At 41.1% G+C, this 12,289-nt stretch overlaps 1 protein-coding gene across 2 annotated transcripts in view; it reads right to left on the bottom strand.

Moving 5' to 3' along the window:
• Positions 1–12,289, bottom strand: part of EPHA3 (EPH receptor A3) — a 179,365-nt gene that overhangs the window by 13,771 nt on the left and 153,305 nt on the right. For both annotated transcript variants that reach the window (XM_041420914.1, XM_041420915.1), the window contains exons 13-15: positions 11,688–11,897; positions 4,977–5,126; positions 2,765–2,958 (exon numbers count right to left, since the gene is read on the bottom strand). In XM_041420914.1, coding sequence (XP_041276848.1) covers positions 2,765–2,958; positions 4,977–5,126; positions 11,688–11,897 — 554 coding nt within the window. The remainder of the gene's footprint in view (positions 1–2,764; positions 2,959–4,976; positions 5,127–11,687; positions 11,898–12,289) is intronic.

The following is a 12,289-nucleotide window of genomic DNA, read 5'->3' as shown; positions in this document are numbered from 1 at the left end:
CTCAAATAACAACTGGGAGCAGCCACTCGATCCACTGGGATCCCCAGAGCCCTCGGGGCTGAGTCCCTGAGTGCTTTGTCCCTGCTCTGATGCCTGTCCCTCTCTGGGATCCCACTGTGTCCCCTTCTCCAGGAGCTGCCCTGACCCACAGCCCTTCAGTATCACTTACACATTCCTGCACACAAGGCCATGGCAAGGCCCCACCCCATTTTAAGCCTCACTTCTCACTTTTCTGTCTCATTTTTCTCCGTCAGCCTGTCAAAAAGCACTGCTGAACCTCCAGGCTCATTCCCTCCAGGCCAGCAGCACCAGGGGCTGTTACCTGCCACCAGTGCCCCTCTGCAGGACACCACGGGGGGATGGAGCTGGCTGCAGATTTCCAGCAGAGTCTGAGCTTTGAGATTCATCCAAGGGCTGAGACCAGTCTGACAATGATTTCGTGGCTCAGGACTGCCCATCGCTCCTCTCTTGTGTTTATTCATGGCTGTGTTTCAGGACAGCCTGGGCTGGCCTGCGGACACTGACAGAGGAGATGGAGAGATCACGGATGACATGTTCTTCCCTGAGCTGCAAGAGGGAACTTCCATGCTGGGACACCACAGTGCCCTGTGTGTCACCAGGCAGTGAGGGACAAACACTGCACTGCCTAGGAATGTGCAGGGATGTGGCAGTGGAGGAGTAACGGGGAAGGAAAGTGAAAGAAGAAAGGGAAAGGGAAAGGGAAAGGGGAGGGGAGGGAGAGGAGAGGAGAGAAGAGGAGAGGAGAGGAGAGGAAAGGAAAGGAAAGGAAAGGAAAGGAAAGGAAAGGAAAGGAAAGGAAAGGAAAGGAAAGGAAAGGAAAGGAAAAGGAAAGGAACCACCTTCCCTCCCCACGAGCAGGGAGCGTGGCACTGTGCTAGGGATGCGCAGCCTCTGCCACCCTCCGTGCCACTAAAGCACAGAATGGAACGGGAGAGACAAAAGGGAACAACAAATATCCCCCTGTGGAGCCCCTGCACAGAACCCAGCAGGTGGAAATGGTGCCCAGACTGAATTTGGTCCCCACTAGAGGATATCAGCTTCTACTGGCTATGAACAGGTGACTGGGAATTATGGCTCCACACAGTTTTTATCTCTGTTGCAGTTCCAATCTGTAACTGGAAGGACCACAAAAAAGACCACAAACATTTTGCTTCTGTTTGGAATGAAAAACATGCAGCCCTGGTTTCTGCAATCAGGTCTCCAAACCCAAACAAGATAGTTGTGATTTCTAACTCCCCATGTCATCAGATTGCTGCAGCACATCCCTAGAAAATCATTCTTTGCACCCATTGTTTGCCATATAGTGGTGCAAATTGTTTGGAAGAAATGTACTTGACTGAGAAAATGGTGTTTAAACAGTTTGGAGGTTTTTTCCGAAAATGTGGTTGTTTCTATTTTTTGTTTTGTTTTGTTTTATTTTGTTTGTTGGTTTTTTTCTGTCACCTCCTAGAAATAATTGCTTCTGTAAGCATGTTGGTTTCCTACCTGTTAAACACTCACCAAGCAAAATTATCGAAACACAATTTTGTGCGAGCCATCTTCTCTCAATATATAAATTTCAAAGCAGATCCCATTGGTATGCCTGCCTTTCTCTTCCCCATTTTGTCTTTCTTTTTCTGCCCTCTGGCATGGCAGCAGGAGGCAATTAGAGTGGCCAGTGTCTGGCTGAGGATGCAGCACAAAGCCAGGGCCAGGAAGGAGGAGGCAAGGTCCATGGCAGTGGCACAGCAGGCTGCAGGATCAATGCAGCTCTTCCCACCGCCTTTGCTCCATTTCCCTCAGCCTTCCCATCCAATTGCCGTGCTGGGAAGTGTGCTGCATCACAAGGAGAGGTCTGACAGCAAGGTTTTCTGTGCTGCCTTTTGAAACCTGCCTCGTGTCAGGCTCTGGGCTCTTGCCCAGTGACACGCAGAACACCATCCAGGGCCTGGCTCTAGAGGAGCAGAGTGCTTTTCTCCCTGGCTCTGCCTGCTCTGCTGACAGAGGATTTGGCACTACCATTCATGCTAAAAATACTTTTACACTCCTTCAGTAAGAGTGTGACATTTTGTGCATTGTACAAACCCAGTCTCTTTAACGCTGCTTAACTGAAGCTCTTCTTTCACCACGTCTTCATTATGCCCTTAGGTGTCAACACACTCTTCAGCTGCTCTCTCTCAATGAGATAATTCTTATCTCATCATAGTGATGATGTTCCAGAGTGTGTTGAAAACCCAGGATTAAAAATGAATGTTTTAAATGCAATTAGGAACATTGCACAGGTTGAAAATTAATTCCTAGTTCACACATTGATCTAAGAGTGCATTTTTAGGTCTGTGAGCACTACTCAAGGAAAAAAAAAAAAAAGATTATTCAGATGATTAAAGTTAACATGACTTGTCAGAGAAGAGCCTAAGTGTATTTGGACCCGGTTCAGAAAGATACTTAGGAACATGGCTGGCTGTAACCTGTGAAACACTAAGCACTTAAAACACCACCAAAGGGCAGAAGGAAAAGGGAAATCACATGACGGCCAAATCTGCCAGCTGCGTTTTTCTCAAAAAAAACCTCTGCTCAGTCTTAGCATAAAAATCTTTCACAAAGTGGATAAGTAATAGCAAATAATTAGAAAAATAACCACGGCAATGATAAAAACAATAACATTAAATCCTTCTCTCAAGAGAGAAGGTGGCAAACAAATTCTAATTACAGGAGATGAAGGAATCAAAGAGGTTCACGAGCAGTGTAAGATCTAGTATGTCACCTTGCCGCCGCGTTGGTGATTATTTTCAGACTGCTGGGATTACGGATCAGCTTATCCAGGATGCTGACAATCTGCTCAAACTTGGGTCTGTTGTTTCTGTCCTTCTGCCAGCAGTCCAGCATCAGCTGATACAAGGCAGCTGGGCAGTCCATGGGAGGTGGCAAGCGGTACCCTTCATCCACAGCCTTAATCACCTGCACAAGGAGAAAAGTTTGTGCAAACTTAAAGGCACTTTACAGCAACTTGGGTTTTTATCAGCTGTGAGAACGTTAACGTGGACACTGTGTGTTTAAACAAACGTGTTTATTCACTAATTGTCTCTCCTTTATCTGCAAAGTAAACCAGGCAGCAGATTAGGCATGGAGAAAGGGGAGTTAAGATACAGTGTGTGACTTTGAAGAAGGTGAGTGTGTGGAAAGGATCTCAAAAACTCACACTCAGTTGAAATAAATCCATAAACAAAAGCCACAGTTAGCAAGAGCTTGCTTAAGTATGCCGAACTTCAAAAGGCCTTGGATATCTCTCCTCTGATTACCCTTAGAAACACAAGCTTCCTACATGCTCCAGTGGACACTGAAATGCAGAACAACAGCAGGGAAAAAAAAACCTTTCCACATCCTCCAGTGGATGCAAAACTCAAAACACCAACAGGAAAAACAGCCCACCCTGCCAAAAAATTAACCTGCCCCTCTCTGCCATCCTGAACCAACAGACAAAAGGTCTTGTGGATGATGTCACAGGGCCACAAAATGTTTTTAAAACTCACCTCATGGATAACTATACATTTTCTACTAGGCAGTGTAAACCCAATTCCTTATGATTTGCCTAGGCTGATAAAATTTGTCTAGATTTTCTGTAATTTTTCCAGATTGACACACACAAAACCAAGATTACTGTAGAATTTATGCTGTCCAGAAGCTTTTTAATCCAACCTTTTCACTAGAATCCAACACCTCTTGATCAGGCCCACAGCACTTATTGCCCCATGAATAAAAAAACCCCCAATGTATTCAATGTAGAAAAGGATAAAGCCATATTCTGTAAATATTTCCTTTTAATCTGGATCAATTAACTGAAAAGCACAAGAAACTATTCTAAATCAGAACAAGGACAAGAGAACAGTTAATGCTTTAAGCAGCCATGAAGGAGAGGTACATAAAGAGGTTAATCCTTCCATTTTAGATTTTAATGGGCTATTATTAAAGACATTCCACTAATATATCAGTCTGCACAACAGGATAAGTTAATCTCCACAAAAAACATTCATTACCAATTAAAAGAAATGCATCATCTTCTACAGAAATTTGGGTTACAGAGGTACCCATTTAAAAGGAAGTTTTCTTCTCTTTTTCCTTGTTTAACATAAAGTAGTACAGAAATATTTGACTACAACTATGTTACTGACTTTTTTATTTTAATTTAGATCTAGTAACAATGTATATAATCTCCTTGGAAAATCTGTTTGCATGAGTGACTGCACTCCATAAAATTTGGTCCATAAGAAACTTCTGTAGAATAAATTTAAAATTAATAAAACAACAGACAACAGAAAAAGAACCCAAAATAGATATAAGAAAAAATTTTCTTTAGTGAAATGTTATGCTTTAATAAATACTGGGAGAGCTCCATTAATCATTTGGATTGCAGGCTTGGGCAGTTTACTAATGTCACAAAGAAACCTGTATTGGAAGTCTAATCAGATCACTCTCCTTCTCTATTTTATCCATTGATTACTTCCAGAAGCATTTTGGTTTCATTAAACTCTTAGCAGAAATGCTTTGCTTCTCCTTTTCACAAGTGCCAAGAGTAATTTAGTCTGTGCATTTGACATTTACAGAAAACTTCTACAGGGTATTATAGAAGTGGAACCAAAAGGGGATCAACAGAAATTTAGGAGGGTTTTCTAACAACGAGCTAAGGAATGTAAAAGGCAATGACCTCATTCCAGTGGAATTATTTGCATCATCTTACAGAAAACCACCAATGGGATAAAATACTCTACTCTGCTCCTTCAGAGGTCCAAAACACTCTGCTATAGAGATGGTGGGTTTTTTAAGTTCTAATGAACTTTTACTTGAGCAGGGAGATGCGGCGGTTTTCCTCTCCACACCTTATTCAATGTCACCATCAAAAACTCACAGCCACCTGCTCAAGCTCCTGTCACAGCTGGATCCCTTCTCTGAGAACACAACTCGGACAACAATTTACTCACATCCTGGTTGGACATCTCCCAGTAGGGTCTCTCCCCATAAGACATCACCTCCCAGAGGACAATCCCATAGCTCCAGGCGTCGCTGGCTGACGTGAACTTCCGATAGGCAATAGCTTCTGGAGACGTCCATCGGATGGGAATCTTGCCCCCCTGGGAGCAAAACAAAACCAGAGAGTCCATGTGACAGTCCTGCAACAAATATGATTTTGTGTGGTTGATTATTTTATCTCTGAGAGTCTCAGTTATTGTGATATTGGTGTAAAAAAACCCAGGGTAAGCTGGAAAACGCTGCTGCCGCTTGTCATAAGAGCAAAAGAGAGAGTAAAATACATTTCAGTGCAAATTCCACTGATATCTGGTAGATTTACCATAGATTTATCTACCTGCAATATAGATTTATAGTACATTACAGCATACATACTTTATAGACACACACATATAAATATATATTTTATATATGTGCAAATTGCTTCTCTGTTCAAATTATGCTACACAGACATACACATACATATATATATGTGTGTGTGTGTAGCTTAATTTGCACAGATAAGAGTAAATGATAAATCAAGTCTGGTTGATTTTCAGTTATGAAATGTTTGGAAACTGCCACGACATTCATACATCATTAAAGGTGAAAAACCCACTCCAAGGTCCTTCCTTATAACCCAGATCCTTTTGCACAGCACAGGAGGGCTGGATTTGGCTCATTTTAAGGCATTTAAGTGAATTCCCTACATGGCTTCACCAGGTTTTCTAGGACATACAAGGAAAATAAAGGGCCATGATGTTGCTTCACTTCACTAAAGCCAAGCCTCCAGCTGACACAGAAAATCAGATTCAGATGGGGTCACCTGTGCAGAGGGAAGAGTTGAAAAAAATGTCAGCTGGGAGAGGGGCTTTGGACATTTTTTAAAGTCATAAGAGAAGCAAGCCATCATTAAATGCCAAACTTGAAGAGAATTGAAGCTACCAGTACAATTAACATGATAGGTAGGGGAACATCTCTCTCTGGTCATGGCCACCACCTGGTGCTGCAGGTCAAGTTAATAAAATGCACACAAGGAACCTCAGGCTGAGTTTCTAAAATGTGAGAATTAGAGGAAAGAGACAATTCCTGGTGATACCAGCTTTGACAGTTTCTTGAGAGTCACGCATGAGAAAATGAAGTTCTAAAAGATAGCAGTGCACAACTTGTTCCTGAAGGCAATTCTGGAGTGAATGTGTTTTAGTACAGAAAACTGTGAGAGTTTAAAGTTATTTCCAGTTATGCACAACGTGTGGAGAATATATTCTGAAGATTTCACACCAGACCAGCTCCCTGCAGTGCTTCTGACACCTCCATGATACTCCAGTCACACACCTCTCACAACCACCTCTGTGGGGAGAGAGGGCTCTGACTTCCACTGAGTAACCAGCAGGAAAAAAAGATTTAAATATTTCACTTTGCTTTGCCTACTCTCCCATAAACTGTACCTACAACTGAAGGTAGCCATACAATCACCAGCTTTAGACTCACTGGCTTGATTAACAATAGAAATGCAGGCATTAGTATTAATTAGAAACCTAAATACAGTCTAACAATACTGAAGCATCTTCATTTTCATGCTAATATTGCATAAATTAAATTAAGTATAAACAACACAGGCAGTCCTGACTCAGACTACAATTCAGGCCTCCAAAATGTCACTAGGTATGTCTTAGAGGCTTGGCAAAGGTCAGGAAGGGGATTGTCATGGCATATGGTTTTCATGGATCCCATTCTGTTTAGCAGAGCTCCCTACCAAAAGACAAACCTTCATTTCACAAACAACCCTTAAAATCAGGTGAACACCAAATTTCCACATCACTTGCAGACCAGCAAAGAGGACACAGAAAACTGGAGTGTTTGAAAACACTGTTTTGTCTCTGAAGTCAGATGAAGAGCCTGATCTCTCTCTCTCTCTTGGAAATTTAATCTATTGGATGATTCTTTAATCACAAAAAGTACATTGTATTTTCCATGCTTTATAACTTTATTCACAATTCCCAGTGCTGCTCCAGAACAGTACCAAGAACATAAAAATGACTTTGTTTTTCTCATACTCAATTAATAAGCTCCCTTTACAAGTGTCCAGGGGCCCTCCAAGAGTCCAAGGCCCAGCCAAGAAACAAGGAAAGTTCTCCTGTAGCCTCATGTTTTCACAAGAAATCCACTTACAGTTTTAGATGTGAGGCTGATAAAGAAATCAATCTCTCTGTTTTCTATGCTAGAAGTGAGCCTTGGCTTTCAATAAAGAACATGAATCCTGGGGGAAAGCCACATCCTAAATTTACATCAACAAAGACACCACCACCAGGAAGAGAATCAGACATCTCCCATTAGACAAGGGCAGGAATTTCATATTGGAAAGAAAGTCTTTAAAATCTTATGTAAAAAGTTATCTATGAAATTGGAGAAACAGTTTAAAAAAAAGACAGTAATTAGACTCCTCACATTTTGTGACTGCTTTATTGCAGGAAGATTAGCAACTCAATGAAACAACTTCTGGCTTTGCTTTACTGAAAAAGGAAGGTGCATCTACCCCAGATCCTTATTACAATGAGTGTGAGTTGGTGGCTTTCAAATTTTCTTTGCTAAGTTCCAGCTGGAATCCTATAAAAGCCTGCAGATCCACATAGCATTACCATAAATAGCTCAAAAATATTAATTAAAATGTAGTTAAAAAAAGAAATCAACTGCCAGTGAACAGAGTCTAAAAGTGTGATTTTGCTCTTCTGCTCCCCAGTTTGTAATAAAAATGCCATAATTACTTTTAAAAAGGGATTTTGCTGATTCTTTTTTTGGGAATAGTTTAAGAACAAGAACAGCAATATTTTTACTGATTATTTTCTAAGAGAAATACAGTTTTTATATATTTTTGTCATGGTTTCCCTTTAAGGGCATGCTCATCATACAGCCAAGCTCCCCAAACTTGAGTAGAAAGACAGCTTTGGTGTTAGAAATTGTAGGAGTTTGTTATTGCAGCTCAAAATCCCAGGCACTCTGGGTCAGAGAACCTCTCCCAGGGTTGGAAATCAGTGAGCCAGCAGTAACCAGAAGTTTTATCTTCTGTAGATGGAGCTGCTATTCCTGCAGTATCTGTCTCTCCAGCATAATTCATCTAAAGTCAATGAAGCCCTCAATTTATTTCGAGCACGTCTGGCACTCCAGCACAAGGCAGCTGTTTCCAGGGCTTCAGAACCCATTCCAATATTCTGATTTATAATCTGTTCCAGGGTGACAGCCACAGGCACCTAAGCCACAGGCCTGGGGAGGAGTGGATCAAGAAAAATGGATTCTAACTGAATTACTAGAAGGACTTTGCAGGAAAAGCTGAAAGTAAAAGCCTGACATTCATTCATTATACCAGGACTTAGGAGAGTTCAGGAGATCTCTTAATGGTACAGAACAAAAGAGATTCATGTGAGTGAGATGAGCCAGTTTTACCTTTTTACACACCTGACATTATCTGATGGTGCCTGTCAGGCCCTTACTAATGCATGTTTTATATTGAGATCATCTCCTCCTTGAGTAGCCAGCGATGACAGAGCACTGCTCCCCTCCTCTGTGCTTTGGGGCAAGAGAATTGATGGGGTTTTGGTTCCTTTTTTACCACACCCTTCAATACATTCTGACTGTATCACTGTGATTTTGCACACAGAGGGAAAATACAACTGATTTCTGTCCAGCATGGGCTGCATGTACATTAAAATGCCATGAACACTGATGATGTATCTGTGTGCTTAAATAGTCAAAGTTCATCTACTGATTACCCAAATATTGTCTTTGAGAGACATAATTACAGTCCCTCTACAACTGTGATTGCTTAAATTCACGTCCACTTCATATTGTGTCATTAGTCCACCCACCTGTCATACAGACATGTGAAAAATAATAAGGATAAACCAGATCCATCTGAAAATGACAATTTTAACACAATCTCGGTGTTTCAGTTAAAAGTGAATAGATATGGAGAACGTGGTTAATTACAGCACATCCCCCTCAGGCACAAAGACTCTGTGAAAAAATTAAAAAAAATCCAAGCAGTCAGCCTGATTCACATGCTGGCTTCTGCTTCTGTAAGCAGGCAGACCCCAGGCTGCCAAAGGCCTTTTGTGGTATCAAGGCAGTGACAATAATTCAGGAGGTAAAAAAATGACCCTGTCAGGTAGGAAAGTTCCTTACAACTCCTGATTCCCTGTAATTCACACCTGCACTTGTGATCTTTGCATTGTCCTTCAGGCTTCTGCTACAATAGCATGAATATCTCAGATTATGCATTGATATGTAAAGGAATACATAAATTATTGATGTGTAAGAGGACACATGTTCACAGCCTTTATGCAGAGCTTCACACATGGCTTCTGAGAACAGCACAACATGAAATGTCACCCAGGCAGTGGTGAGTATTGAAAACCTGGCTGGGCTTCTTGGGGTAGATCAATCCTGACTTGCAATTACAAATTAAAGCAGTGGAATCCTTCTCAGGCTTTGACATTTACAGGTGGAAAATAGGGGCAGATAGGGAGCCTAAATAGATAAGCATCCATCTTTGCTGCTAACTCTATAAATTTCCTAGCACCACTGATACTGAACAGTCAGCCGGGAGTAGGAAGAGCTGGAGGACAGGAGGACATCAATATAATGCACACTAATAATGTTTGAAATTTGAGTTAGAATTTAGAATTTTTCATTGCTTTTTAAAATATCTTGTTGTCACCCTTTAGTTTCAAAGACATGAAATAGTTTGGGACAATGCCATTATTAAACATGAAATAGTTTGAAACTATGCCGTTATTTTTAACAAGTGGCATTATTTTTGTCCTATAATTAGTGGTTTCAAAATGTGCTAAGCCTAGGAAGTGGTCCTGTGTTTTGTGAAATATCCAAGCAGCAGGAACATGCACTGTTCATCTCTCTGCCAGTGGAGTGAAGCTCTGTTTCACATCTGTGGTCCCCATTTTTTTCAGCTGGGGATCAAACATCCCACCTGGAAACGCTCCCCTGACATCAACATCAGACTCACTTCAAAGGGAAACGTGAGCAAAAAAGATGAATACCAAATAGCCCTGTTCTTCTCTCAGAGCCAAGATGTGGCACAGGTATATTCACAGCAACAACTCTTGAAAAAAAAACCAGATTTGTCCTGAGTTGTATTTGAAGGTTTTAATTATCTGAGCATCTTCCTGCAGCAGTTTGCACACACACCACAAACGCCAGATGGAGTTTACTGAACACAGATGATTACACTTCACAAAATAGTTTCTTTCCATCTGATTTCACTAATTGCAAATAGGCAGGTAGACTCAGAAAATAGGTGGCAGGGGGAGAGGAAGAGGAAATTCACACGGAACACTGGCTGAAAACACTGGCACCCTGTGCACCCTGACTTGTCCAAGCCACCCTCAGACACGTCACTGATGTGACAGCTTCATCCAGTGCTTCATTTTCAGCTTGATTTTAGGAGAGCAAACAAGTATCTGACACAGCAATACACCTATTTAATAATAATAATAATAATAATAATAATTTATAATATTTATTTATTAATGCTGTAACACTACTGAGCATGAACACTGCTTTCTCATACTAATGTCTCTTTATATTAACCACGCCAGATCTCTGCAGACAGTTTTCTAAAGTGGTATATATTGCATATTTCTAACTCCATGACAAAGTTTATCAAGAGGGCAAAGAAAACACTGAAAGGTCAAGTAAAGAATAGAGTCTTTATGCCTTCTAAGTTATGAAGGTATGATAAATGTATCTATTAATGTATGTGTATATAATGTGTAAGAAATCTGTCATTGCTTTACTCATTTCTCACATGTTATTTTATTTCAATCATGAAGAAGGCAGCATGTAAGCTACTAAAATTATTGATTGCTCCTGTCAGTGTTCAGGAATGAAGGAAACCATAGAAAACACACATTAAGATTATGCTGATACATTGTAATCTGGTTTGTATGGTGAAGATGAGGTGATTACTGTGAGAAATGCAAATTACACTTGGCTAAGATACTGGATGTTAATGTCACTCATTGTAAAGCTAACAAAATCCACTTTAAATAGCATTAAAATGAGCAACCAGATATCCAAGTGTAACACACATATATTCATAAAGCTAAAGGCTTCCACAAAAAAATGGAAGTTAATTCAGGGTCATAATCAGACGTGCATTTTTTTGTTTTACTCAGTTAGAGGTACAAGGGCAGGTATAATGACACACCCTTGAAGAACAGAGATTGCAGTATGCTCCAGTCAGACATATCTCTTATCATGCTAGAAAACACAACAAAATTCGATGAATAGTTTGTTTTTTTTCACTGTGTGAGAGCTAAATCAGCAGTGTAACTAAAACTTCTCAAAGCACACATGAAGGCTTAAATTATTGTGTGCCAAAAGAACTCAGGCTTTAATTGTAGTATTCACTCCCTTACACATTCAGGAGAAAGAAACGGAGCCAAGAATTTTGCATAGTCTAAGGAAAGTAATCTACCAACACAAACCATGCTTTCTGTATGGACATTTTCTGTTTTCTCCAAGACATGAATTTAAAAATAACTGTGATGAGCAGAACATCTCTGGGCAGACAGGACTGACACAGCCTCAGATTTCAGATTTCCATCAGATTTCAGCCTTTGCCACGACCAACAAGAACTTAAAAAAGGCAAAGGAACACAGGAACTCACCCTTGTGGTGTAAGCAGCTTCTGGGTCATCCTCCAGCACACGAGAGAGACCAAAATCTGAGACTTTGCAGACCAGGTTGCTGTTGATGAGGATGTTGCGAGCAGCCAAATCGCGATGGACGTAACCCATATCCGACAGGTACTTCATGCCAGACGCGATCCCTCGAAGCATGCCCACCAGCTGGATGACTGTGAACTGGGCATCATGCTTCTGGAAAACATTGGAAAGATCATCTCAGGGATTGCTCATGTTCCTTCTTGCATGGATTTTTTCATAAACGGCCTGGGAGCTCCTCAGATGAAGAGCTGGTGAGTCAGGCGTTGTGATTTAAATGCCACATGCTGGTCTCCCAATCAGCTGAGGGATGGGGACACATTTGCAATTCAGATAAAAATTCATTTTCCCCCTTCTTGCTGTCATCAGAGTTTTAATTTCCTAGATGGGGCACGTGTGAAAGCAGCACATAAATCTAAGTTGTGTGTGCTCCTGAGACTGGAGTGTCAGAACATTACAGAAACAGATGTCCAACTTCCCTGAAAGGCTACAGGATTTTCTAGTGAAAATCCAAGCCTTCCCCAATGGCCTAATGAAAGTTTTCTATT

This window comes from Onychostruthus taczanowskii, unplaced genomic scaffold (assembly GCF_017590055.1).
Source record: "Onychostruthus taczanowskii isolate IOZ18803 unplaced genomic scaffold, ASM1759005v1 scaffold67, whole genome shotgun sequence".
In the NCBI taxonomy this organism is placed as follows: Eukaryota; Metazoa; Chordata; class Aves; order Passeriformes; family Passeridae; genus Onychostruthus; species Onychostruthus taczanowskii.
The sequence above is the reverse complement of the archived record's forward strand: the minus strand, read 5'-3'. Positions and strand labels throughout refer to the sequence as shown.